The sequence below is a fragment of the Calidris pugnax genome, unplaced genomic scaffold (assembly GCF_001431845.1).
Source record: "Calidris pugnax isolate Ruff unplaced genomic scaffold, ASM143184v1 scaffold219, whole genome shotgun sequence".
Taxonomy (NCBI): domain Eukaryota; kingdom Metazoa; phylum Chordata; class Aves; order Charadriiformes; family Scolopacidae; genus Calidris; species Calidris pugnax.
Window position 1 is genome coordinate 4,178,716 of NW_015094507.1, and position 27,954 is coordinate 4,206,669.

General features: G+C 39.8%; 1 protein-coding gene across 1 annotated transcript in view; it reads left to right on the forward strand.

The window, feature by feature from the left end:
- The window catches only part of CEP85L (centrosomal protein 85kDa-like), a 114,479-nt gene that overhangs the window by 1,412 nt on the left and 85,113 nt on the right, over positions 1–27,954 (forward strand). The window contains exon 2 of the mRNA XM_014964504.1: positions 15,448–15,609. Coding sequence (XP_014819990.1) covers positions 15,448–15,609 — 162 coding nt within the window. The remainder of the gene's footprint in view (positions 1–15,447; positions 15,610–27,954) is intronic.

Here is a 27,954-nt window from a genome sequence, read left to right on the forward strand (position 1 = left end):
CCCCCCCCCCCCAGTTGCGTTAGCACACCCCTAGGCAGAGGCTGGAAGCGCTGCTTGCCGTTACGCTCCTCGTTTTAAATTTAGACCGCAACAAATGGGTCAAGTCCTATTTTTTAAAAAATTTCTTTTTTTTTTTGCACCACCCTTTTTTCTCTGGATTAATTAGAGCCTCCTGCGGGTTGGGAGGGAGAGGTTGAAATTGTACCCTCAGAGTTCGGTTGTTGCTGAGGAAGAGGGGGGAGTGTGGGGATATAACTTTTCCCCCCCAAAGGCTGTCAGAGCTGGCAGAGGAAAACAGGTGAAGTGATTGCAGAGCTTTCTGCTCTACCTTTTGGGCAGGTAAGGCTCGGTACCCGCTCCTGCGGGTGCCCTTTTCAGGGCTTGGAAATGTTAGTTAGCGGCTGTATCACCTGCTGATATTTTGATTTATTGAGGTGATCGATCACAGTGGCAGTCTGTGGTTTGGCTCTGCCCTTATGAGTGTTGGAATAATTTTTCAATGGCTGGGAGTAATTTATTTTTATTTTTTTTTCCCCTTCAGAAATTTGGATTCGTGTTTTAATTTTGGGATTGCAAAATAGGGCTGTATAATGTGTATACAGTTAGTTGACATATTTAAATGGCAGGATTGTTTTGCTTTCTAGTGACAGGATTTTTCTTGCAAATACAAGAGGTGCTAAGACGTCCTCAGCAGCTGCCTCCATCTCTACAAGTAGCCTAATGTTCAGTCCTTATAGTGTGAAAGAAGACATTGTTCCTTTTTTCTATACTACTATTAAGTTATTAATTTCTATGTAAAACACATTTGCCTTGTTGAAGTGTTGTGAGGATTTTGTTTTGTGTGTTTTTGTTTTTTTTAACACTGCCTGCAGAAGAATGGAGTTACATTATCTTTGTGCTACAGCTTGCAAAGATACTGGGTGTTCTGAACACGAGGTGCAGAGATTTCAGTTAATTTGATGGCAACTGCAGGAATGCAGGGTGTTTAAATTCTTGATTATTTGTGCTTGGAGTGGGAATATTACAAGGTTTTTTCACGAGCGGGCGTTGGCACTAACTTCAGACCCTTACAAAGATTGATGTCAATTTCTACGTTTGTTTCAGAAAACTTTGGATTGTGTCATTTGTTACTATGTTACCCCTTTTGTTTGGGGTCAAATGAAGTGGTTTAGCCCTGTGTTGAATTTGTCAGCAATTCTCATCAGTCAGTTACTGGATGAATGTTTTACTTTCCCTTGTTTGTCAGAATTGTCTAAGGTTTGAGAACTGATTTTGTGTGCTGCTTTTCTTTCCTCGCCCATCCCCTCTTTCCTTTAAATACTTAGGGTCAATACCAAGTTCAAAACGTACATTTAATCTATAAGCAGTAGGGGTGTAAGGCTGGTAAAACTTGTAAAAAAGTCTCTAACTTGAGATAAGATGGACTTACAGAAGGTGGCGGTTAATTAGAAAGCGAGTAGATAAAGGTTTAACCTTGAGATATGATCTCTGCGTTACGGTTTCCAGCACATAGTCCCTTCCTTCATCAGCCTTACTTTGAAAGAGTCGAGAAGCTGTTTTGCAGGGTTCGTAATCCCTCTGAAGAAGAGGAAGTTAATTAGCTCCATGCAGGCATTTTAATGAACGGATGATGGCTACTAAGACCCTGTGCTATTATATTATTGCCAGGTTAGCTTTTTGGGTTTGTTTGAGGAGGAAGCTGTCCGTGGGAGAAGTATTTTATCGCAGAACAGTAGCATCCTACTGGGAAGCAGACTTTTAAGCATTTATTTTTCAAGCTGAAGGAATTTTTCTTTTGCCAAAATATGTTCAATTCTTCAATGGTAACTACTTGCTATGGATTCTGATTCTTTTAAATACTGGTGTGGGAGCATAACAGTTAATGACTTTGTATTCTTGTTAAGCTGTGTTTATTACTGAAAAGCATTCTATTTTGCTGGTTGTATTTCAGTTATCTATAGATATGGGTATTTAGAAGTCTTTGAAAATTTTACAGTTCTCTTACAAGGCTAGGTGCCTATTGAAGAATTCTGTAACTATTTACACAGGGGAGTTACCAGCTTTTTGGTAATATATGGAAAATAATTCTGGTTTTCTTAAAATGGAACAGGCAAGCACACTTCTTGGGGAATGTTTAATTTGTGCCCTTCAGTTTTATTCATTCTTTTCAGTTGAATAGGATTGCATTCTCTGTATTCTCTGTAAAAAAAAAAAAAAAAAAAAAAAAAAAAAAAAAAAAAAAAAAAAAAAAAAAAAAAAAAAAAAAAAAAAAAAAAAAAAAAAAAAAAAAAAAAAAAAAAAAAAAAAAAAAAGTGCTGTCTTGTTTTCATCTGCTGATACTTTTATTTTTTTTTAATAAGGTAGATGCTTTCTCTTTAACTAGTGGATTTAATGACAGAGTTTACAAAATAAACCCAGCTTCTCACAGTCAGAGTACCTGTCCTGAAAAATTAAACTGCTGTTTTTGGAATGCATTTGATTGACTTACAGGCTTTCAGTCTTCTTGTACACATCTAACTGTTTATGAAAACCTTGCAGCACAGTTTATACCTCTGTAAACTGCTGTAAAGACAGCAGTTAGCCACTATGCTGCAGGAATTTAAATAACTGCAGTGAAGGACATGCAGGGTTTCAAGCCCTTTGCTTAGTTATCTAGACCATCCTTTGCAATGCACAGTTGGTTAACAACTCTTTTAAGACTATGAAAATGTTCATCTTGGTGTGTTGTTCTTCTGGGGCACGCAGTCAGGTCACTCAGTTAGGCTATGTGTATCCAACAGATGCCTGTGGAAAGTGAAGCAAACACACTTTAAAACGAAAAAAGCAAGTATTTATTACTTTCAGTAAGCTGTACCACCTGTAGTCGAGCTTTTCTCCACTGTCCAATATTATCAGTAGTTGACCACTACTGAAATTTGGGCGGTAAAAACTGTTTAGGTGGCAAAGAAGTGGTGAAAGCTGGAAGTAAGGTGCTCAGAAGGATGTGACTGACACCCCCTAAGAATAGTACCTGCATCCCTCTGCTCCTAGAGCCCTGGCAGTGAGATTTGCTCATAAGGCAAATCCCAGAAGTCACCCGCGTTCTCATACTTAACCCTTGTAGGCAGCGAGCGTGATGCATGTGGGTCTGGGGGATTGTTTAATTGTGTCACAGTCAAAGTGTCAGCAGCCATAAGGTCACAACACATTGTAAGGCCCATGGGGTGCTGCCTCCTTGGGGTACCCATGGAGTTCGTGCAGGTTTACAACACAGCCAGGGCGGGCAGAATGGGGACAACGACACTCCTTTTCATCCTTTGGGGTGGAGCGGGGACAGAAATCCAATGGTTTCATTTCTGTAACAAGTTTTACTGGTCTGCCCTTGGAGGTCTGCAGCTGGGGATGTGACAGCTCTTGGGACATCTTGAGAAGGCAGGTCTTTGCAGGGTAGGCAAAGCAATAAATGATGAGTTAGTGTTACCAAGAGCAGACTTCAAATTGTTTACGGGTTATAAGTGTATAAATACATGTATGTATATAGTTCATTTTAAAGATTGATTACCCGAGCTTAAAAATGTAATGTTGCAGCTGTGAGATTGGCTGCTAGGATAGCCTTTAATGTCTTTCACAGATCAGTGACATGAAATGACATTCTGTGTTTGAGTGGTGGTGAACAGGAGTTACTTACTTCCCTTCAAAAACAATGCCTTCCCCCCTCCCCGACCTTCCTCCAGGCAACTCATTTTTATGGACATAGTATCCACTTCTTTAATGTGTACAAAACATGAATGTCTTAACTGCTTAGCTGCAAGAAAAGAATGCTAAATGTAAGGGTGTGTTATATTGTTGGTCTTGGGAGTTAGAAATTTTTCTGATCTCTTATACATTAACTGTGCATTGAAGGTTTACTGACTAAATACAGACTGGTGGTTTTAGTAATGGTGTGCTTTTAAAACTTTCCTGAAAGGAAGCAGTAATTAATTTAAAGCTTTTGAGAAGAATGCATTAATTTTAAGCAGTTGCATGGAATAAGTATGTAGTAAAAAGCAGCCTGAGCTATCACGTCTGCACTAGGGGATGATGGTGAAGGAAGCGCTAGTTAGGATGAGAGACCTATAGCTTCTCCCAGGAACATCTAGGATTTATGTCCACCAAATATTGCTTGTTACACTTGCAAATAATTTATGTTAAGATTTTAGCTAGGCATTTAATTACCTGGTAAAGAAGCCATGCGTTTCAAAACATGGGAAAGTTGACAAATACAGTAACAGTGCATGGTGATAAGAATAGCTGAAAGCCTCCTTAAATCAAATAGTTCTTGCATGACTTGAGGTTGTAGCCAGAGGTGACCAGCTGTGCCCTGTGGTGGGACTGTGGGGCCTCTGGAGTTGGCTCAGGGCAGCCCTGGCTGCTCCTCACAGGGGCCACCCTGCAGCCCCCCGGCTGCTGGTGCCTGGGCACCAGCACCTGGTACAACTCCTGAAGAAGGAAGCCTTTACATTTTGAGTATTTCTGGCAAGTTGAGGAGGTTCTAAATGTGGCACATGGGCAACTGCAGATCGGCTGCAGAGAATCAGAAGTGGATGGCTGGAGAAGAGGAGAACTCACAGCAGAGAATAACGTGTAAATATGCTCACAAGCATGCCTAGGTTTGTCTTAGTCATGATCAATCATCCCTTGTGTACCCTGAAACTGCCGACCCCCATGGAATCATCCCTGAGGCCAACAGCTTTCCCCGGGCACTGTTCCCTGCTTGGTTGCCTGGGTTTGAACATCCTATTGATTGCACGGCTACGCTCAAGTGACCTATTTCTCCATGGCCAGCCATGCCCAAAGTGGCACTGCATCTTCTGTCCTCATTCTGCAGGGATCTTGGCTGGTTTTTGAGAATCAAATGGCTCCCCTGTAAAAGGAGGCATTAACACAAATAAAAGAAAGGCAAGTGTTGAGGGGGTTTTTTCTGCTTTTTTTCTTTCAAGGTGTGATAGGCCCTGAAGTGTGGGAGGATGTGAGAGATACACCCCTTCACGCAAAAGGAGGAGTTTATCTGGGTCGATTGCAGGGCATGATGTCATTTTATGGCTAAAATAATGTAGTAAGTAGTTGCTCCCACCCTTCTGAGTACCTCCACTCGTGTCTCCTTACCGCTTCCCATGTGCCCACTCTAGCACTTGGTCAGCCTCATGGCAGGCTCACTCAGGGAGCTGGACCGGGAGAACACTAAAGGTAAATAAATACTGAAGGGGGGGAATCTACAGTGGCCTGACCCCGGTGTGAGACAGCACTGCAGGAAGCATCCATCCTGCTGTTGGGTGGGTGTGGAATACCTGGAGTCAAACAGGCTGGCTTTTCAGTCAGCTGATGGAGAGTGGAAAAATCTCCCAGCACAGTCTTGCTGCGCCACTGCTGATGACATCAGGAAGTATATAGTTAATCCTCAGATTTACTGTGAAGGCCAAGGAAGATTAAGAGAAGGGATCAGGAAAAAGTGACATTAATTCCACTGGACAGTGTAGCTTCCACCAATTAGTGGACTGGCATACAGGGTGAAATGGGTCCAGGGTAACGACCGGAGAGGTAGTAGGAGACTGTCTCAGGCTTGCTGAGGAAGGGCAGTGCAAGTAGTGTGAAGGAAAAGTCTTGCAGCCTCTTTACTGATTAAAATATCTGAAGCAGACTTAGCAAATGAAAGCAGAAAAGCAAATGATGCTTCTCAAACACTCAGCTTCCTGATATATTAAGAGACCGGTGGTGTAGTATTCAGACAAGAAACATTCTTGAATCGTCCTGGAGTCAGATCTGAGATTCCTTATAAGGTATCCTTATGTTTTTAATGTCTGCTTTACTCCTTTTGTAGTGTAGTTTCCAGATGTTTTGGAAAGCTGCAACTTTTTCAAATGTTTCAGAATAAATAAGACTTTTTTTAAAAAAGTCTGTATTTTTCTAAAAGATGGTATCTTCTTTCCTGAATGCCTACTCTACAGCAAAGCAGTTTAAACCTTTTGGCAATTCTGAACCTTTAGAGATGTTCTTACAGTTGAGAATTAATGCTTTGTATAAAAGTTCAGTGAATAACACTGATCAAAGGCCCTATATTTCTGTGGGTAATAAGAAAAGGAAGTGGGAGTATAGTGACCTGGCTAGAAGCACTAAAGGGCATTGAAAATACCCTTACTTAGAACTTTATCACTTTTGCTAGAGACTTTATGGAAAGCAAAGCTAACAGTTGCGATCTTAATTTCTTTCTGTTTACATCATCATCTGAAGTACCAAATGGATTGAACAAGGGCTTTTGTGGGGCTGTAGAATTATTGTAATGTAAAGTTTTACATAGAAGTGATTGAGAAGATGGAAACACAAGAAGTACTGGTTTTGGCTGGAAACATCCTAGTTAGAGTTAATGATGTACAGCGTGAAGGAATTTTATTTCTGTTTTTTTTTTTTAACTGCTGCTCTTTCTTTTTAAATTCCAGAGTACTGTCCTTGCTGCTTATATTGAATAGGTGTGAGTGGAAGCTGATGAGCTGAGATTGGGGAAAAGTTGTGCCTTGTGACGTGCATTGGAAGTTTGTAAGGAAAGGCTCCTAATGACAAGCCAGAATTTTGTCCTTTTAACGTAACAATGTGGGAAGTCACTTATATGATGTGCATATATCTGTTAGCATGCACTAAAACTGTAGCATGGAGGCTCTGGTCTCTGATATGTCCATATTAAAGTACATCCTGTTGTGTGTGTAATGCACATCTTTGAAAAATGATGAAAAAAGTTCTAGCTTTGTTATATTGAGCAAAATGTTTAAGTGAATTTATTTTTCTTTATGGTCTCTGTCTCGCCACTTATTTTAGTGTCAAAAGTATCTTTCCATCTGATATCTGATTACAAGGAAGGAGACAAATTATGCCCATGTTTAAAAAAAGTAAGACTGCTAGAGTCCTTTATTTGATCCGCTTTGGTAAGTGTGGGAATTGCTTAAAACCATTTAGTATTTTTTGACTCGTTCTAGCAGCTGTGATTACTTCACTTTTCCCCATGCATAGAGGAGATTGAATTAACTCCTTAAACAGAAAGAGGGAGGGCAAAGGTAGTTCTGTAAGAAAAATGTTGGAATGACAAAAGATTTGGAGAAAAACTTACTTGATCATAGGTTTAAATGCTGATAAAGCTAAGCTGCAAGAAGGGCTGAGACATGGATGATAGATGATTAGCTCTTTTTTTGATAGGAGAAGGATTCAGCTGGTCACCTACACGTGTACAGCTTTTTAACAGACTCTGGGAGCTGACTGTGTGTCCTGAGGGCTTGCTCTTTGAAGTTTGTATTAACTTTAACTTAATGTGTTTATTTCCCTAGACATCCCCCTCTTCGTATTCTAAGTGATAAACTTTCCAAGTTTAAAAGGTAGCCTTCTCCTCTGCTATTACTATGTGGAAGTGAAGGGAAACTAAGAATATAGTTTTGTGTTTCTATGGGGTGAATAGTGCATTGAGTCCGAAGACAAAGAGGCAAGCCAGCATAGCAGGCATGAGGTAATATATGTAGTCTGTGTGCCAAACGTGAAATAAGAAACATCTGCAGTTTGTATTTTGAAGTTCTGTTTTATGCAAATACTCTATCTGGAAGTGGAAAACTCACAGGAGTGCCATCAACAACTGGACTGAATTCCTGTTCTTGCTCCTGTCAGTGATGAAATGAAAGCAAATCTCTTTCTTTCCTGTCAAGAGTAGGAATTTCATCATTGGGTTGATGTTAAATAACTACAGCTAAATACTGTCTGTATAAAAATTATAAAGTGTTACAAATTTGAATTCTTGTTTTACATATTTTCTAGACTAGAAATCAGGGAGACCAAGTCCATTAGTACATACTGTGTCAGCCTAAGGATTTTGCTACCTTTTTAGCTAGCCGAATGCTGCATTGAACACAGTCTTCTGCTAGTTGAACAGATTTTGTTGTCTGTGGTGAAGCCAGCAAAGATTTATGCCGATCTCGCTCCAGTTTAGAATCTGCCTTAATGTGCAATTTGGCAGTAGGGGTAAACCTTGTTAATAGCTAGGCATCAGCAGTGTGCCTGTGCATTCCCACTCCTTCCTTGGCACTGCTGCTGGTCTGACCCCTTGCTGAGCCAGCTTAGGAAATCAAATTAGCAGATAACCTTTTTTGTAAGTGGGGACAGTTTGTTCCTGAACTACCTTCTGCGGTGTCTGGAGCAACAGGGCTTCTGCTGGGGAAGCAGCAGCGAGTATGTGCCTGGGAAAGGTGACCAGCCTCTGGGTAGCAGCTGACCACCAGATCCGATTAGCTCTGATGTCAAACAGCATTCTCAGCTCCAGCCCATTTTAGCCAGAGGCATGAGCTGGCCAGCTGGACTCCTTGATGGAAAGTCAGAGCTGGACACCTCTTACTTTCTATGGGTTGAGAGAGAGTGAGCTACCTGATTATGTCTTTAACTGCCATGGCAAGATTCTCTAAAGCTCATTTGTCAAATTAAACGTATTTATTCTTAGTTTCCATTCCTTCCTCTAGATTGCATACTTGCCTGCATGAGAAACCTTGTAACTTCTTGTTGTACAGTGCCATATACATTTGTGAACTCATAAAAAATTGTAAGTGGTGAAAGTTCACGCTGAAATATTGTTTTGTGTAGAAGACAAAGGTTTTATAGCTATAATTATTTATGATGAGTGTACATTCAGCCACTTCTGTGGGAAAAAAGAGAGCCTAAACGGTTTAACTTTTATTAAGGAATTCGAGAGGCAAAAGAAGCAGGAGGTTTGGTGGCACAATCTATTTGAAATTTAGCACTGTCAAGAAATTGGAGCACAAGTTTATATTCATTAAAAATATGACCCTAGTCAGGTTCTTCTAATTGATACTGCCAACTTGGTGTATGTTTACTGTGAGGATTGTATTTTGAGGATTTTCTTCTTTGGGTTTCTCTCTTCTGCTTTCATTTTTCTCCTTTACTATTTTATGTTGTCTTTTCATCACTCTGGTAAGTGAATTCTTTTGCACAGGAATAGTACAGAGGACAGGCGTGGGCCATTGTATGCCAGGCTGTACAAGTAAAAATGCCAGTAAAAAAGTCTCCCTCTCAATATTCTTCTGCTTAAGCTCTTGCATTCCTGCTTTTCTTTCCCTGCTTCCCTCTATATCTGTACATTTTTATCTTTCTTCATACTTAGGATTGCTCTAATCAGTTTCCAACTGAAAAACTAGGAGAACTTAGTTAAGTAGCTTGCAGGCTCTGTCAAGAAAGCACACTAATAAAGGATATGAGTCCTCAGGATGAATCATACTTGAGCTATCTGACATGGTAAAGTGCTTTTCAGAAACTGAAATGTAAAAATTCAGTAGTTAGGGCTGTCATTTCATCCCACTTTGCCCTGCTCCTTTTTGCACTCAGATGAAGCTGTATCATCCACCTACTCTATGCTGAATGCATGTGGGAGGAGGGACTAGGACCTTCTGGTACCTCAGTCCATGGCCAGCTGGTAGAGCTGTGGGCTTCCGCCACCTCCAGAGTGTTTGTGAAAAGGGTCCTGAAACTGTCATCTGGCCACCTTCCCTGAAAGCATTAGAAACCCTCTTCTACCACAGTACTGCTCATCTCAGAAGACAAGAGGATGCTGTGTAGATGCGGAATTTGTTTTGGATATTTGTATTAATAAAGGTTGCAAATTGTTCTGCAGAAGGATCATAGAGTTGTAGTGCCCCTGGCAAATATTTGTCTAGCTGTCGGGGTTGGGATGCTAGTTTTTTAATACTATTTTCAAGAGTATGTATTTATTGTGTCAGGAGATTGGATTGAATCCAGTTTATCTTTTGCTTCACCTTTGATTGGAGGAGGCTGCTCTTGCACCACTATAAGACTATCAGCTTTTTTTTTTAAACTATATAAATATGTTAAAGTATGACATCTGCTCGTGTCTACTTTTCGCAAAGGTTTTCTTTTTGTCATTTTAAGTTCCCCTGCCTCCATTTCCTTTTCTTACTGCTTGTGTCATCTTTCCAGCAGCTGAAAAAAAGAATAGAATAACTGTCGGCAAAGAATTGTCATGCATGAAATGCGCACTGAAGTGAGACTTTCTTTAATCTTTCAGCAATAATGATCTCGCAGCTATGATAAGTAAACATAAATATTTTCTAGCTGAAGTTAACTTTATTCCTACAATATGGCAAACAGTTCACCGAGAGACCATTTGTGGGTTTGTCTGCGGAGTTTTCTTTTTGATGTACGGTTTTTTGGCTCTATGGGACAGGGAGAGAGCACAGAAGAGGCTGTGAAACCTTGAAGGATTCATTGAGAATGGGGGGGCGGAATTGCAGCTGGGCTACGTTCAGAGGTGTCAGGGGGCTGCATGAGTAGGTGTGCAGGAACCGGCTTGAAGGTGGGTTGACTTATTTCAAAATGCTACTGCACGATCTTCCAGAATAAGTAGTAGGGTTTTGCTCAAAGTTGTTGATGATGAGGGTGAACTGAATAACTTTGGCAGTGTTTTGGGGTGAAATGCTGACTCTTTCCTTGAAAGAGCTTCAGGCCATTGTGTCATGAAATATTATTGTACAGCTTGGTCTTATCTGTGATGACTAGAGTGAGCTTTGCATAGTTGTCAGTTTTGATAGTACTGTAGTGAGATCACCCCTTCAGAAAGCTTTGGCTGTATAAATTTGCACTGGCTGTCATGGGTGATTCACTTCTGGTCACAATCTATGTTAAAGTCATGGTGTGGAATAGAAAAGTCAGTATCCTTAAGTAAGCATGTATTGGCTGTAAAACCCAGTAAAGTCTTATGCTGTTGCTTTTCATTCAGCATCTCTAGGAAAAATAACAGTATCATAGCTGTCACTTAAAATAATACTTTTTACATTCAAGTATGTTAGAGGTATTTTAGGAACCAAATATAAAGACCGTGGTGTTATTATTTTGTGTCTGTAGATCATGTGGGATCTGCGGATGCCACTGAAATTAGAAGTAGTTATGATCCAGAATTAACTAGATGCCTTCTTGCCAGCAGTAGCTGACAGCATTCTGTAATACATAGAAAAAGATACATGTTTTTGGAGTGAAACTTCAACAACTGTTCTCTTTCCATAAAGAATCTGCTTCCTGTACTTCATATACTTAGTCGTTAACTGATCTGTTTTAAGTGCCTAGCTATGTTGGTATGTGTAACTGACCAAAGTCAAGGATGCAGTCAACTGTGTGTATAAACAAGCTCTGTCTGAGATTTGTTTGGGATCTTGGCTGTCTTTATTTGTTATGTTGTTGGAAATTATAACCAGGTAGGATGACACTACTTTTCTTTCTCTGCTCTTAAATCCTGTGAAATGTGGATTTTCCTGACCCAGCTAGGAATGATCACAGTCAAATGTACAATTTAACAGCACAAATACCTATTAGAAATTTTTGGTTGCTTCTCTCGCTCCACTCTGTATTTTGGGCAGATGGAGAGTCGCTGTTGATGGGCAGGTTTGAGAGGAGAGCAGCAGGGTAAAGCAGATGTGGGGACACCTGGGCGTCTTCTGTGCCTCTTACACTTGGTTCCTTTAGTGTGGGCAGTCTGCTGTGTGAAAGAGTCTTCATTTACAGAGAGCTGTCAAAAAGGAGATAGAACAGGGTGCACGGCGATTGGTGATTCTTCAGGGACTTGCTCTGAAGGTCAGTTTCAAATAAGGAAACCAGTAAAGGAATTTTTAAATATTGACTTGAACTAATGAGGTCTATAGGGTCTTATTTTCTGGGTTATACTTCCTTGTTGGAGCTTCCCTCAGTGATGGGGATGGGGTCTGCTATCTGACACTTTGAATTGGGTACACATGGCTTACTGTTGAGACTTTTACTGAGTCCATCTCTACTGTCTTGTTTCCCTTTTCTTGGCCAGTTATGGGAGTGGGGTCAATTAGCTTTAAAAAGCTGTTTTTCATGTAGACCGTTAATTTTCATAATGGCCTTCTATTGTGCAGAATCACCATTAGGTGAGCAAGGTAAAGCAATGATGCGGATGCACCAGGAAACATTAAAAAAGTCAAGACTTCTGGAATATGTCATTAGCTATCTTAATTTAAAAAAAAAAAAAAAAAAAGCTGCATGTTCTACACGTTTAGCGTCAAGCTAAATTCTAAAACAATTCTCATTCTTGGGATGTATCCCTTTTAAATCCAGAGGCTGCTCCTGAACAACAGAAGCTCAGTGAGGGAGAAAATGAGAGCGTTCTCCCCTATCTCAGCCTCTCTTGGTGTAGGGGAAGAGCGTGATGCTGGTGCTGGCACATGGGTGCTCTCCTGCTGCAGCCAGCTGTGCTTTGCCAGGGGCGGTGAGAGGCAGCCTCTGAGTGAAGAGACCCTTCTGGAGCCCCGAGCACAGAGCAGAGGGACTGGAGTATTTGCCTGGAGAGCCAGATGGGGTCTGGCAGGCCACTGCTGAGCCAAGGCTAATAAACCCTTGCTGGTCTCATGCTGATCTGCATGTAGCTATGCATGTGTACCAACACTTACCTCTTCCAGGCCTACTGGCTTAAGGACCACGATTTATTTGGAAACGCTGTCCTGCCCCTGGATGCAAAGGTGCTCCAGAAAGTGGTGTGTTCGTTTCGTGTTGTGCCAGCAAGTCCTCCTGGACCTAAGCTTCAGCACCACATTTGGGCTTAATGTGGCCCCACACTTCTGCACGTAGGTCTAAAATTCAGAGTAGGTTATAGTAGGGTGTTTTGTGATGTTTTTTTATTTCTTCAACTAAAAGTACCTAAAGACACCCTGATGGGAATGACTGTCTGTCCCTCAGTGCGTTACCCCTTTTTGTAGAGTCTTGTTGCCCTATATTGTTCCATCTCTTGGGATGTGTTGCAACAAGCACAGCCTGGATCATGAGAGACTCTGATGAGCTGTTTAGAGAATCTTCTTTGTGCTGAGGGTGGTTAAATGCTGGAACAGGCTGCCTGGAGAGGTTGTGGAATCTCTGTCCCTGGAGGTGTTTGAGACTCAGCTGGACGTGACCCTGAGCAGCTTGATTTAATTAGCTTTGCTTAGGGCTGGGGGTTGGACTAGATGACCTCTGAATGTCCTTTCCTACCTAAGTTACTCTCCTGTTTCGTGGTATTTTTAGCTTTTATTACTCAAACTTCCACGAAAGTGAAAATTATCCCTCCATTTTGGGGGTCTGTGTATGGATGGCTATAGGTCCATGTATTGAACACTTGTCCAGGCAAGAGGTCTAAAGAGTTTGGCGCTTAATGCTGTGTTGATTTAATGTGCAGTAGCTGGTAGCATTATTTGCTGTGTTTCCTTTAACACTTGTTTAATGCCATAAAAGCTGATGTGTCACCAAAGAGCTGTATGGTGGAGAACAGCATAATAAAGGGTAAATGAAACTAAATTTCTTCTTCTAAAAATGTATTTTAAGTGTCTTCTAAATCAGAACTGTCTCTGGCTTAATTAGCTACGGCTCCCATAAGTCAACTTTATTCTTGCTGGAATAGCGAGATGCAGCTTGAGAAGCATGAAGTGGAACTCCTGTGGAAAGTAGACCTATTTAGAGGGAGGGACGGAAAAATTACTGCTCCCAAATCAGCCAGAGCATCTAGTGAAAAATGTGCTGGGCAGTAGGGGAAGAAGAAGTGTCCCAGTTTCCCACTAGCTGTACGGGAAACTGTCACATTTCAGTACATGAGATGATGACACGGAGAGAACGCTATGAAGAGTGACACCTGGAGTGGTATTTGCTTAGGATCTTGGCTGGGACCTCCTTAGAAGGTGTGACTGATGAGCCACGGGTGAGCCACTGGCAGTCAAGTTCATGTCTGGCTCCCCTGGTCTTTTGCTCTGCTGCCTCACTCTTGGACTTGAAAGCTGCTCAATGGAATAATTAGGAGTTGAGAGGCTGTGGGGAGGAAAAGCAAGAAGTTTAAGGAAGAGAAGGAAATGCACTGCACAAGGTATGGATAAAGAAGAATGAAGGGGGAAGGAGAATGGAATGGTTCTGCAGACTGTGGGAAAAGATAGAGAAATGTGTTAAAGGGAAAAAGAGGCAGTAACCTCAAAGAAGAAAGAAGTTGAGACAAATGAGTCAGACAGGCATATCTAAGACCTCCAAGAACCTACTTACAGAAAGTCGACTGCCTTAGATGTCACGTTACAGTTAAATAGTGTGTACAGTAAGGAAGCACGTACTGTATCCCTCAGTTTACAAGTGGCTTGGCGAGCAGCTGTTACCACTCTGGCTAGTTAGGTCAGCAGTGATTTGGCTGCTATATGGGGAGTATGTATGTATTCATATGTGTGTGTGGGTTATTTATACGTACAGATATGTATTCATTTTTACATCCTTTTCTAAACTATTTAGTTTACTGGGAAACAAGTACAGCTGGAAATCACAATGATCTACAGATGTCATTGCAGAGGCAAATTGCTGGTATGACTTTGGATGAACACTGCTGAAAATGTTTAAGTGACCTAAAAATAACCACATGTAGCATAAGAGACATTGTATGTGAACTGATACTTCTTCATGAGTCATTTCCTGCTGAAAGTGTTATGCAAAGCTAACTGCTAGAGGGGGTGTATGTATGTGATTATATATAAAATCAAGAGCAGGCCGTGCTTTTTTCCAAGGTTCTTCATGTGGCTCTGCTGGTTTGGAGTGCGAACATGCTGATCAGTATTCTGCCTCTAAACAATGCTCGAATTTAGATATTGGCTGTTGGAAATTGCAAGCATCCTCTGGGGTTGTACTTGGTGGTGTATTTTTCCCTTGAGATTGACTATTAAGTAGGCCAGACATTGTCAAAAATTATTTGAACAGAGGAACTATTTGCTCTGAATTGTGCCTTAAAATGTAGTATTTTAATGATTATTTAAATAAAAATAAAATAACCAAAATGAAACAAAACACTAGATGGATAGATGTCTCGCAAAGGCAGCTTGTGTGCAGCTACTCTATGCCTGCCTGAGTTGGTAGTCTCATCTTTTGATGACTGAAAACTACTGATAACAGTGAAAAATAATGAATTACTTTAGATATCAGTGTTAACGATTTCATTGCTGGCTTTATTTTATCACCTAGGTCATGTGGTTTGTGCACAGTTGGAAATGACTGTATTTAACTGGCCAAGTCTTAACTGCTTTCTGTCCTAAAATTCATTCATTCTCTCTGACTGTATTTAAATGCAAAGTTCTGCTGTGAGTTGAGAATCAATTCTAGTCTAGGAATTGTATGATAAATGTCCTGTTAAAGGTAGTGCAAGGACAGTTTAAGGCTCATGTTTTTAAATGGTAAAAATGTGTTTACAGGTACTGTTTGGGAAGCTTCCACCCAGCAGAAATATTCTAATACAAAAATACCCCAAAACATCGGCACAGAGTTTGGCTCAAACCTGAACTGTGAAACGTAGGGTTCAGTTTGCGTCTTGACCGGTATTTTGTTGTTGAATTCTGTACTGTATCTGTAATGACAGACTTCTGGCTTCCTTTGTAGGCTCAGATTATTCCTCAGTGGGATGGTTACCTGGTGCTGAGTCCCTGTGGCAGCCCACAGCCATTTCAGCAAGCAGTCAGAGCAATCCTGTCAGAAGACACAGTATAGCTTCCGACAGCGGGGACACTGGGATCGGTACCTCCTGTTCCGATAGTGTGGAAGGTGAGTTGATACTGTTCCGTTTTGGATGTTTCTGAGGCAGAAACAATCCAAAATGTTTCGAAGGTATGTTTCCCAAAATAGCAGTGCTTTTCCAAAGCTGTTTAGCGCGTGCGGTTCTTTGTTTTCCTGGCTGGCCCAAGTAATTGTTTTGGTGGGATTTAATTAATTTACTTCTGCATGAGTTGTGTGCATTAACTTGCATTTCTGCCACAAAGCCAGTACTTGTGTTAGATCTTTTGATAATTGCAGCTACAAGGAGTGCCAGATTTATACAGAGAAGCAACATCCCTTACTACACTACCACACTTGATAAAGGAGTGGTAAAAGCAGAAAAACTTTTGAGGGAGTTGATGAAAAGCCCAAGCTCCTTGGTATCTACTCTGTGTGTCAGCAAAAAGAGCTTTGGGGCTGGGAGGAAAATGGGGCATGTTGTCTTCTCATTTCTTTCTTCTGGTGGGAAATGTGTTTACATTTTATTGCATGGCATTTGACACATAGTCAAAGATCTTCAAGGAAAACAAACACTGTCTAAAGATTGTTAATACTTAGTTCAGACCAAATCATGATTACTGAAAGTTGATCTTATCAGGGAGGGGTTCAGCTTCTGTGGTAGCTGTATCTCCCTAACATTGACACCTTCCCTATGGAATGTGTCACTGCAATTAAGCCTCAATGAGAGAGAGACCAGGCAGTTTTCTTCTTGCACAGCCTTATTTCTGGGTAAGATTTTTTGAGGCTAAGGTAACAACAGCAGGACTGTGATGTACTTTTCTCCAGCGCCTTTCTGTGCCTGGTAGATTTTTCTAAAGGGGTAGCTGAAATGAGGAAGAACAGGAAGAATTAGTAGAAATGAAGTAAGGAATGCTGAATGAATGTAGGAGACAGAATTCTCTACAGGGGGGCTGAGCATTCCTGAGGAGAGGTCCAAATGCCTCAGTTAAGTCTGTGAGGCCTCCTTGCACATGAGGAAATCCTTTCCACCCTCTTCGGTTGTATCTGTCAGTTGGAAAGGAACCTGGTAGGAGAGTCCTCATAGCTTTCTGCTTATTTTAATTTCTAAACGTTTATTGGCTTTGGCAAAATAAAGGTTTTACTCAAATACTCACATTCTTGGGTGTAAAGCTAAAATAGTAAATGGTTGTTAATGCAGAAGTCTTATTGCTTTTTTTTTTTTTTTTTAAGAGATGTAGGGAGAATAAAGCTTTCTCATGGTGTGTGTATCTAGATTTACCATCAGTCTCACCCAAGTGTTGCGCAATAGTATTTTAAGTTGCAGCACTTGAATTAAAAACATGCTCTCCCCTCCCTTTGAGGGCTTCTCCATTTGAGGGGTGGGAGGAAGGAGAGGAAATGAAACAGCACCTCCCCATCAGATGTCCTCCTGGCTAAAGAGGAGAACAGAACAACTGTTTTCTTGGGGGTGGAGGGGGATGATGGCACACTGATACAATCACTAGTTTGATAGGTATTTGTTACCAGTTAACTAATAAATCTGTCAATTTGCATGCTTTTAATAGATCATTGTTAAGAGCTGCTTTTGGGGTTTCTAAAATAAAGAGGGGAAAAGTTGGAACAACAGATAGTTCATGAAATTTGTGCTTCTGGCAATGCTTAACATCGGTCAGTTCTACTGTATCCTTAATGTTATCGATTTTCTGCCACCTTGTTTGAAAAACTTTCAATAGCAAAATAAAATGTTAAAGAAAAAGGGAGGGAAACCTAAATGTAAAATTAATGGAAGGAGGGAGAGTATGACGGGTTTGGAAACTGAATGTATACGTAGGAAAGTGCTGTTGCCTATGATACCTAGTTGTCTGCGTCTCTGCAGAGGGCTGCTCCCTCCCCACATCCATGAAAAGAAAAGAGTATCATTGTGATCTGTGAGACTGCCAGGCCAGACTGGTAATTGCAGACTTGATGCTGGCCATCTGCTCTCAATGTGGTGCTTGGGAAGAAGCCCTTGGGGATTTTTCAGAGGGGAATTTTTTTCACAAGTCAGCAGATCATTACAATTTTTAACAATGCTCAGAGAATGAAATGTGGCCTTGCTATTTCCTTTCTATTATGCCTACTAAAAATAATAATAAAAAATATTCAGAATTAACATTAACTTCTGCTTTAATTCTGGAAGTTGCAACTGAACTCATTTGTACAAATGTGTAGTTACTAGTAAATACACTGCTGCAGGGAATGAAGCTCAGATGCATTTAAAATCTGTTTTTACTGGCTTTCCTTGCATCTTAAATGTTCCTTTAAATTCATCTTCTTACTCATGCTTTATTTCAGAAGCTCTTGTTCTTTTGGAAAATGCAGGGTTTAAAGAATAATGCCAAGTAGCTCTTTTGTTTGGCTCAAACCTATACGGTTTGGAGGGGAGATGCGTTTTGACAAAGACAAGAGAAAGAGAAATCTTTTGTGTCAGAATGTATTCAGTTTGTCGTCTTTATGTTGTGCTGTGTAAAGGTAGGAAAATTAGGAAATGAAATAACTAGTGGAGTTTCATTGTTGAAGTTGAGCAATGTTGATGTGTGCACTGGGGGAAGATGAGGAGAGGAATTTACAAGCTGTAAATGTGGGGATGTTAATTTGGGTAGAATAGATCTAAAATTTTTAATTCAGAGTGCTCTTAATTTAAGGATTAAAAGGCTTTTTTTTTTTTTTTTTTTTAAAAGGCAGTTAATATGGTTAGGGTTTTTTTGTTTCCTGTCAGTAAGTGGTTCTGGATTCAGATCAGTTTTTGAGCGAGATACAGAATACAGTAATTATTTTTATGGAGCAGGAGGAAAAGATTTTGATATGGTCTTCTCCAGGTTCTTTTCTTTTTAAAGTTACCTGTACTTGTAAATCACCTCTGTTGTTACTGTTTTCAGCTTAGCCTGTACAAGACTGACAGAATAGTTTCCTCTTCGGCATTGATTACAGCTAAGTCTTCAGAAAAAAATCTTGTATTCTTGGTTAAGAAATATGGTGGAAGTGAAATGTAGACCCATACGAAATAATTGTAAAGTTCCTGCATTTCTGGTGTGGAATCCAGTGTGGAAGAAAAGGTTTTAGTTGGTGGCCAACAACTGGTGAAGACAATCTGAATTGGCTTGTTCTTGTTTTATTTCTCACTGGCAACTCTGGAAGTGGCAAACATAACATTTGTGGCTTATGCTTATACAGACAAAATATAGCTCCCAACATGAAACACGTTAACAGCTATGCTGTGTATAGGTCTTTAGATTTAGGTTGTCTCTTAATCTTCAGAGTTTGACGAAAAGATTGTTGTTACTATTTCAGAACTGAAGCTATAAGAGAAACAAGATTAAGGGGAGGTGGGTGGCAGAAAAACACCTCTTGTAATGAAAAGTGGCAGTCACAAAGTTCTGAGACCTTTCAGTTATGAGATTGTGTTGTGTCTTTGTGCACCTGGGAATTCTTTCAAATGCAAGCAGATTGTGGTAAAGGTCTAAATTATTACTTCTCTAATTCTCTGTCTACGTTAAAAGCATGGTCTAGATTAAGGTGGTACTTTTAAAATTTACAAAATCTATTAGGAAAAAGCCATGGGATTCTGTATGGGAGTGTGCAATGCATTCATGAAGCACCATGTTTCCTATTCTCCATCAGCAATAACATCATTTATACTTACAGTTTTTAATAACCATTGTGACACCTGTGCCAGTCACCTGTCCATCTCTGTATAACCATTCTTTCAGTACCATTTACATAGAAAACATGAAGTCTGTGTTTTAAGCATTTTTGAGACTGTTTTTATTTGGGTTACCTTATTAGAGAATTGGTGTCTTATCAGAAATTAAATGGGCTATAAACACCAGCAGAGCTCTTTCCCCTGTGCACATCGTGAGTTTTGCCTTTCGGACAGGAGGTTTAAGAACTAGAAATTGATGTGACAAGATAAGCTTGCCATGCAGGGGAAAATTCCTTATAAAGCAGATCTTTTTCCCTTACTGTTAAAAATGATTCTTGATTTACCATTTGTGGTTGCAAATTGCTAGGCATGAGAATTCATAAAATGTTGCTTTCCTGGAAGAGAGTTGGATACATAGGATCAGAGTTACTACTTTTTTTACTGGGGAGTTGATGCTCTGATAGGTTAAATTTTTTAAAAGACTTCTTTTTTAAACACGGCCCACCCCTGGCCCCCACCAGTAGAAATATTGAGTTAAGATAGATGGGTAATTGTGTCTCTCTTCATATAGAAATCTGAGTAAGTGTGGTCTGTTCACAATTTAAAACGCTGTTCCATAGCTATATATAGAGGTTGCCTTCGGGAGAGCAGTTTCACAAGTGGGGTATCGTGGACTAGCAGCTGCATGCGTGATATATTGTCACTGCATTTTGTATAGATATTACTTCTCTGGAATATTTAACTGATAGAATAGGAACTTGTTTCAATGTTACGAGACCCGGAGGAGTCTCTTCTCTCTGGTTTTGAACTGAATATGTTACCTTTTTAACAGATTAAGAAAATCTAATCAGTTCAATTTAATTGTAGCATTTCTTGATACACCAGGGAACATGGTACAGCCAGCTCCAAAGTTATTTGATTTTGCTATTTCAAGCACTGTTTTTCCAGCGGGTCCTGAGCATGGTGTTCTAACGCTTTTTTTTTCTTTTTGCTGAAGGAAAAAAGAAAAGTTAATAAATATAGCATCTTAATATAGTGAAAGGCAGAATTGATTTTCAGGAGACAAAATCTAATTATGAGTATCTTGGTGGGAGTTCTTCCTTTCTTTAGTTTAGCATGTTATAAAAAATGGGATGGAGAATGTAGTTTGTGCTCTCAGTTTTGACGTATGGAAGGTGTAATAGCACAGGGATCCTAGATCTTGAGAGCAGGCAGTAAACTTTGGGCTCATTGTCTACTGTTCTCACCAGTTTAGGAAGAAGATGGGTTTTCAGAGGAGTCCCAAACTTAATTGAGTTGAGGTTAGTCTGTATGCCTTTGGAACTTGGCAAGTACTGGCATAAGTTTGGTGAAGTAGCTTGATTGTTTGGAGGGTAGAAAATAATTATGTTTGAGGCATTCTTCCTCCCTGCTTGCCATATCTCAGGCTGTAAAGCAATGTCCTGCCCTGTCTATATTTCTGAGGGGAATATAAATATTGATGCTCAGAGCTTGGCTGTTTATTTTCTGGGGGCTTTTTTGGTAGGATTTGTACAAAATTTAAACATGCGTTATTTCAGAATTCGAGTAATCTATTTCCTGGATTTAATGGCTAGGAAAAAATGATGCTAATAAATTTCCACTAAAGTCAGACATGGAGAAATTACTTCAAATGACAATAGCATGCTCCCTGCGTGAACCTGTGTACTCTGAGTTTGAAATTGACTTGAACTAAACTAAAGGCATTCACAAATTCCAGGTGTGAGTGTTCTGCAGAGAGAAGTAGATGCTGCTTTAACTTCATTAGCTTTGCCGCCTTCTCCATAGAAACAGTCTCACAGTATGCACATGCTCGGTTTGCCTCTCATAAAAAATAGTACCAGGATTTTTTTCCAGCCAGTGGGGGTGATCTGCCCAATAAAATCAGTGAATTTTGCCTTCAGCTAACATCAGTGCTTGGTTTTTAGAAAGAGGACTTCTGTTTGTTCTAATTGGAAATAACTCGGTGAAGATAAATTGGCTGTCAAATCCTAAGTAAGCACATCGCGTTGATACTGTGCAAAAAGTTATTTCTCTCACATGTATTTTGGAAGCTATAGCTGAGCTGTATCAGAATGAATGTGTTTGAGATGGTGTGGGAGGTTTTCTGTCCCCTGCTGGCAGGTAAGCCCCCACACGGTCTCTCACTCTCCCCCAGTGGCATAGAGGAGAGGATCAGAAGACCAAAAGCAAGGAAAAGCCCCCAAACTTGTGGGTTGAAATACAGACAGTTTAATAAGTGAAAGAAAAAACAAACAAACAAAAACCAAGTGATGCAAAAGCACCACCAGCAGACCAATTCCCAGTCTGTCTCCGGGCAACAAATACTTTGGAAAAAACCTGCCCTCCAGTTTTATTACTGAGCATGACGTTGTATGGTATGGAATCTCTTTGGTATTTCAGGTCAGCTGTCCCAGCTGTGTCCTCTCCCAACCTCTTGTGCACCCCCTTGCTGGGGTGGCAGGAGCCTTGATGCTGTGTAAGCACTCTTCAGCAGTAGCTAACACGCTGGTATGTTATCAACACTGGTTTGGTCACCAGTGTAAAACACAGCACCATAGGGGCTGCTGGGAAGAAAATTAACTCTGTCCCAGCCAAACCCAGTACAATCTCTGCACCTTATTCCATGTTATTTGCATCATGCTGAGGTGAAATCTTGGGGAGTTGTTTATTTTGTCCTGTAATCTGTGTATTTGGAGTGTGGGGGATATCTGGGATTCTGAGGGGAGCATCATACAGTGACCTTGTCTATATTTAGGTTAGTATCATGAGACCTGAGCATGTCAAGCATTATACATCGCTGCTGAGGGATTTCATGGGGGACTTTTCACTTTTCCTTGGTATTGTTATGTCATAGAAAACTCTGGCCTGCATTCATCAGCTCTGTAACTCAGGACCTCATGAAGCAAACAGGAGTGAGATCGGTTTCACAACAGCAAAAGAAAGGAGCATTGTGAGCCTTAAACTACCTTTGTATGAACACTTGAAACATTCTGTACCTGCTCGGTATTTAGGGTACATATTCAAGTAGCATTTGCAGCCTTATGTGAAAAAAATCACAGGACTCTGTTTTAATCCTTTCCACTCTAGACAGAGCAGGACACTTAGCGATACGCCATAGGCATTTAGGATGTAGGTAATTTGTTGCTTATAGCCTCTTGCTGAGCAAGCAAAGACCTGCTGCTGCTGCCTGGAGTTCTCACTCAGGACTTGACAGAGAAGAGTGGTTGTATCCCCCATAGAAAGGTTTGTAAATCCTGGGTTTTTAAGAGTTTTACAACACTGCCTATTTCTGGAGGGTTTATGCTTTGCTTTTAGTCTTTATTCAACGCACCTGTTTCTACCTTAATGTGCGCAAAGATAAATGCTTTTTTTTGGTATGTCTGTGTAAAGTCCAGTTAGTGTGTTTAGTGTCATCCTTTATTTTAGCTGTGATTTCAGTGTACTGATGATAAGGAATTTTTTGTAAAAAAAACTTTTGGAGTAGAAGGTAAAAGCTCCCTGTTAAGGAGAAGCTTTTTCAGGACCTTGTTTGTGTTTCTGTGAGCTTCTCTGCTAAGTCAGATGGACTTTTTGTATCAGTTTTAGCAATATAAAGGCAGCAGTGAGTCACAACAATGTGCAGAGACCACTCGTACATGAAACATGGTTTCTCCACCTCACTTCTTTTATCTCTGACTTTCTTGAGGTTAGAGGATTAAGTGTCTATATAAGAAAGGAAGTGAGAAATATGCAACAAATGTCAAGTCTGACCACTAGCCCAAGTTTTGGGTGGAAAGAAACAGTTTAAGTTTTGGAGACTGGTAAGGGAAGAAAAAAGCCTGCAAAAATGCTTGCCTGTCTGCTCATGGGGGGGTGTCTTTGCAGTAACCTCGCCTGAGTAATGGTTGGTAACATCTGGCCTATTAATTTGCAGGTAGAATAGGTGTAAGTTTGTTGGTTTTGATATGTTAAATTCCTTGGGGAACTGTGACTATTTTGTTTTTAAAGCAATTATGATTGTCACTTTGCTTTTTTCTTTTCACCACCTTAAATGCTTCTTTCCCAGTCAAATTTAGAAGGTAAATTGGTGATTTTCCTAATACAAACATGGTAAAAGAAATTTTTGAGGTTATTTTTCTTTTCTTCCTTTTAAAGGGCTGACAAGACTGCATTTGTGTCAGCTGCAGTCATGGAAGTCTGTATTGTAGAAGTACACAGCTACAGGAGTCAGCTACATGGAGGTCTTTGCCACTGGAAGAGAACAGCCCCTCATTCTAGGAAGTGTCTTTTAAATGTGCACTTGGCAAATTTGAATGTATGAAAACTGCAAATTGAGATGACAATGGAGTTGATCCATATTTTTTATATTATATTGAGCTATTAGCAACTATCAGCAATCTTTCAGTTAATTGCAGAGGCTTTTTGCTTTCTTTCTGGTCTTTTTCAGGAATTATGTTAAAAAGCTACATGTATTTTTCATTCATTCAGGTTGAAGAGATAACTAGGGCATGTAATTAGAGATGAGCAGAGGTTGGAATAAACCTAGAAAAACAACGGCTGTCTAGCTTAAAAAGATTTATCAATATATAAGAATAATCTTTGTTTATTTTCCATAAGAAGTTGTTAGTTTTAGGTAATGTTACAGTAACTGGTCCTAAATATTTTTCTTAAAATGCAGATGTTTGTGAGTATTGTGAGCTTTAGAAAGTGTGTGGTAAACATAATCTCATCTTCCTGCTGTGTTGAAGAGGAAATTGCAGATGAAACCCCAGTCACCTGTGTGCTGTGGTATTAAATATTTTCTCTGCTCCATGTTTTTGTTGTCCTTAGACACTTTTAAAGCTCCTGGAGCTGATGGTCATATTCTCACACCTCCACGCTCTCGTGAATATTGTAGATGCTTTTTTTAAAGTAACATGGAAGGAGTCTGTACGTAGTCCGAAGAATAGTCTTGGTTATACAAAACCCAGAGACAAGTCTGTCTTGTCCAGTTTCTCCAACACCATGTGAACGATTTGCAGATGTGCCAGGTGGCACCAGGTGACCTGTTGCGAGGTTCAACAGTTGGCATTTGGGTTGAGAGCTGCACTGAGTTCGGAACTGGGCTGAAATGAACTTGTTGCTTAAGGCTTGTTTTCTTGTGGCTCTGTTGTTAAGACCTAGACAGTATCAATGGTGTTGGTACTGCCAGGAAATAAAAAAAAAAAAAAGGCTAAGAGACTGGAGGCCCTGTGTTCCCTTCTGGCTCCAGGACGGTCATTTAAATGTAGCAGTAAATAGCCTCTTGATTGCAGGATGAGAGTCAGGACCTTTGTCCATTTCTCCTGTTTCATTTGAGAAACTCTTTTAACTTCTAACTTAACAATAAAAGAGCAAAAGCTTCATGCTACCTATAGGACATCTGAATATGCAGTATGCTAAGAAAACCTTAGGATATGTCTCAGTTTAAAGAGTGCCTTTTTTTTTTTTGCTTTGTGTGATGATGACTTAGCAGTGATACTGAAAAAAGACTGTTTGAACTTTGAAAGAATAGGTTTTTAAATGTGGGGGTCAATATATTTTTATTTGTGTAATAAGTCTTCCCTGCTGCTCTTAAAATTCCTCAGTTTTCTGTCTGTCATGCTCTTTGTATTTCATTTTAAATTTGACTTAAAGTTAGATCTGATTTGTCTGGATACAGATCATGGACTTGATTTTGTCCAGAGTGATGTTCTGGAACCTTATCCTGTGGATGGCAGAGTATTGGCCCCTGTGAGGAAACTTGTGTCTTGATTTGGCTTTGGGGTTTTTTATTGGGTTTGTTGTTAGCGGTGGGGTGTATTTATACAACCCCCAAGCAAAGCCAACAGCTCCAGCCTTTACTGTGAAATCCTCTCGTGTTCCCACCCCCACAGTGACAGCAAATCCTCTCAGGAAGTGACCACATGGAGGCTTTGTGAAGCTTTGCTGGTTTATTTTAGTACCCTCTATTGACAATAAACCTCTTACAGTATGTTTTTGCCTCTTGACTACTTTGCAATTGTTGGAGGGAAAAAGCTTCCATTAAAGATGATCTTTTCCACTGCAATTTTATGTTCTTGTATTATAGTTATCCTGTGTAATTGGTTGAAAAGTTTATGCCTCATTCTGCTTATGAAAGCTAATACAACTTATGTAATGAATAGCTTTTTAGTAAATACTCAAGCTTTTTCTGCAGAAAAGCGCTTTGAGGCAATCCTGGTAGGAAATGTTAGTTGCATAGATCTAAAGAGCGTCTGTGTGTGTGTATTGTTTTAAAATGTCTATTAACTAGCAAGATCAGAAAAAAATAAAAAAAGGCAATTTTGGTGTGTATGTAAGAATAAACTACCTCCTTGTTAATTGTCCATCCATTACAATATATTTCTTGTTCCTTGAGATGGCTGGATGGGTATTTATTATGTGTTTTTACTCTTGTGGCATTGAACAAAAAGTTTATAAGGATGTTGCTAACAAATCCAATGGATTGCAGAATGCCTTTTCTTTCCCCATGAGTTTCCTGTTCTGGAAGAAACCACGTTCCCGTTTTGAGATCACAACATACTCTTCTTGACAGTATGGCTCTGAAAAAGAGATGGAAGTGGTAAAAATTTTGCTTTCATCTTGCCAGATTATAACGTAGCTGTGACGTGACAATCACCTCTTAAATGTATGCCACTGAATGCTTGTGACAAATTCTACGCGGGTGTAAGTTGGCTCCTTGCACCTCACCTGATGCTTAGTAATTTAAATGCCATGGTCTAGCTCATCTGAAAAGAGGAAGCAAACAGTTTCATTCAGGCGTTTTTTTTTTTTTTTTTTTAATTATTTATTTAGTGCAAAATTAATAAGGATTTTAGTCTTTCTCCTTGAGAGAGAATTTGCACTGGATATTTTCATGCTGTAGGATCATAGAAATGTGATTTGGAGAAGACTGCTGGAGGTCACCGTTTCCAGCCCTGTGCTCAGAGCAGAACCATCACCAACACAGACCAGGTCAGCCATGACTTCGGCCAAGTTCTCAAAAACCTTGACAGGTTCCTCAGCCTCTTTGGGTAACCTGTTCCAGTGCTATAGGATGTCCTTGTGAATAATTTTTCCATAATGTCCAGCCTGACAGCTTTTGGTTGTTGGCCTGTATTTTGTCTGCTATGACCAGGAAAAGTGTGGCAAATAAACATAACTTTCTGCCATTCATGTATTTACAGTTTTTTGGGGGAGTGGGTGGGTTGTGGATTACAGGATTTTTTTCTGGCCAAAACCATGTACTGGCTCAGCATCACCTCCTGTAGTTTTCAACAAGTCTAGATACTATAAAACAGAGTTTAAATATATCTATATTTTTGCTTTGAAGAACAATGCATACCTCCCTGTGTTTGGGCTTTATTCTTAAGTATACTGGATGATTTCTTTCTTAATGTTGGTCTGTGAATCAGAAGGCTGAACATCCTGTGCATGTTTCTTAAATTGTATGAACTGTGATAAACTCTTAGTGCCACATCCTTTTCCATCAGGGGTTAGTCTATCAATGTCAAAGGCTAAAAATATCTTGTATTTTCAAAAACAGAACAATCTTTCTAGGCTGATTTAAACAATGGCATTTTTTATGAAGTGGCAGGAGGTTTTCAGTTTTCCCATTTATAATTTTTACTGTAGAGATTCTGAACAGGATTATAGTTCATTGTTCTATCTTACATACAAATTCTAAAGAAACAGACACTTTTTAACTGTGAGAGAGATGGTTTTGGAGCAAGTTTTTCCTTTGAGAAGTGATGTGGTTAGAAGTACTCTTTTCTTTCTTGCTGTGTCAGCTGTCTGTATGCACTCATACTTTGCTGTTGAGAGTGGTGGTAAGGTTTTAATTCTGATTAGGTCAGCTTGAAAAGTGAATTAAAAATATGTTTAAAGTCCATAGAAAGGGAATTGGATTCACTGGGGCACCCATAATCATCACTTGTGGTTTTCCGCACGTATTAGAGAAATCTTAATAGCTAAAAGAAGTCTAGTTGAAAAAAAACTTAGGGACTATTCAGAGTTTAAATGAGATGAGGTTTTTTTGATTTTTGGAGTGTTTTTGTTTTATTTGTTTGTGTTTTTACTTTTGGCAGTAGTAAACTAAGAACTGGCAAGTTCATGGTGTAGATATTTAGTAAAAAGAACATTCAGATAAAAGATTGTCCAGCGTTGTATAATGATCTTTTAATTTAATTCTGTGCTTTAATGGGATTCTTAAAAGCAATAATTTTAAAATAAGCCTTTATTTTTAGTGTGCAAAATGTGTGTGTAATGCACACTGGTGGTTTGCGTAGATTATCTAACTTTCATGATCTAAAATTAACTTGAATAGGTGCTAAGCTGTGAGTTAGCAAGTCCTGTTGGTGTAGAGTGTAGCTATTTTCTATCTGGGAGGAGAACTTAAAAAAAAAAAAAAAAGTTGCTATCTTCGAGTATAAAGGTGCATCCCCGAAAAGTGGTTATTTTTGTGCTTATTTGAATCTGATGTCATAAATCCATGAGGGATCATTGTGGATTGGAACTTAATGGAAGGCTAAGTTATTTTCAGGTTTGATGGACATAAGGTCTTGGAAATCCTGGCTTTTCTCTAAGTTTTTAAGTTACGCTGGAAAAGTTTGTTCTGTTGGGTGATACTGCTTGTAGAAGAAAACTTTTTTTCCCTATCTAGACCAGAAGAAAAAGTACTCATGATGGGGGGC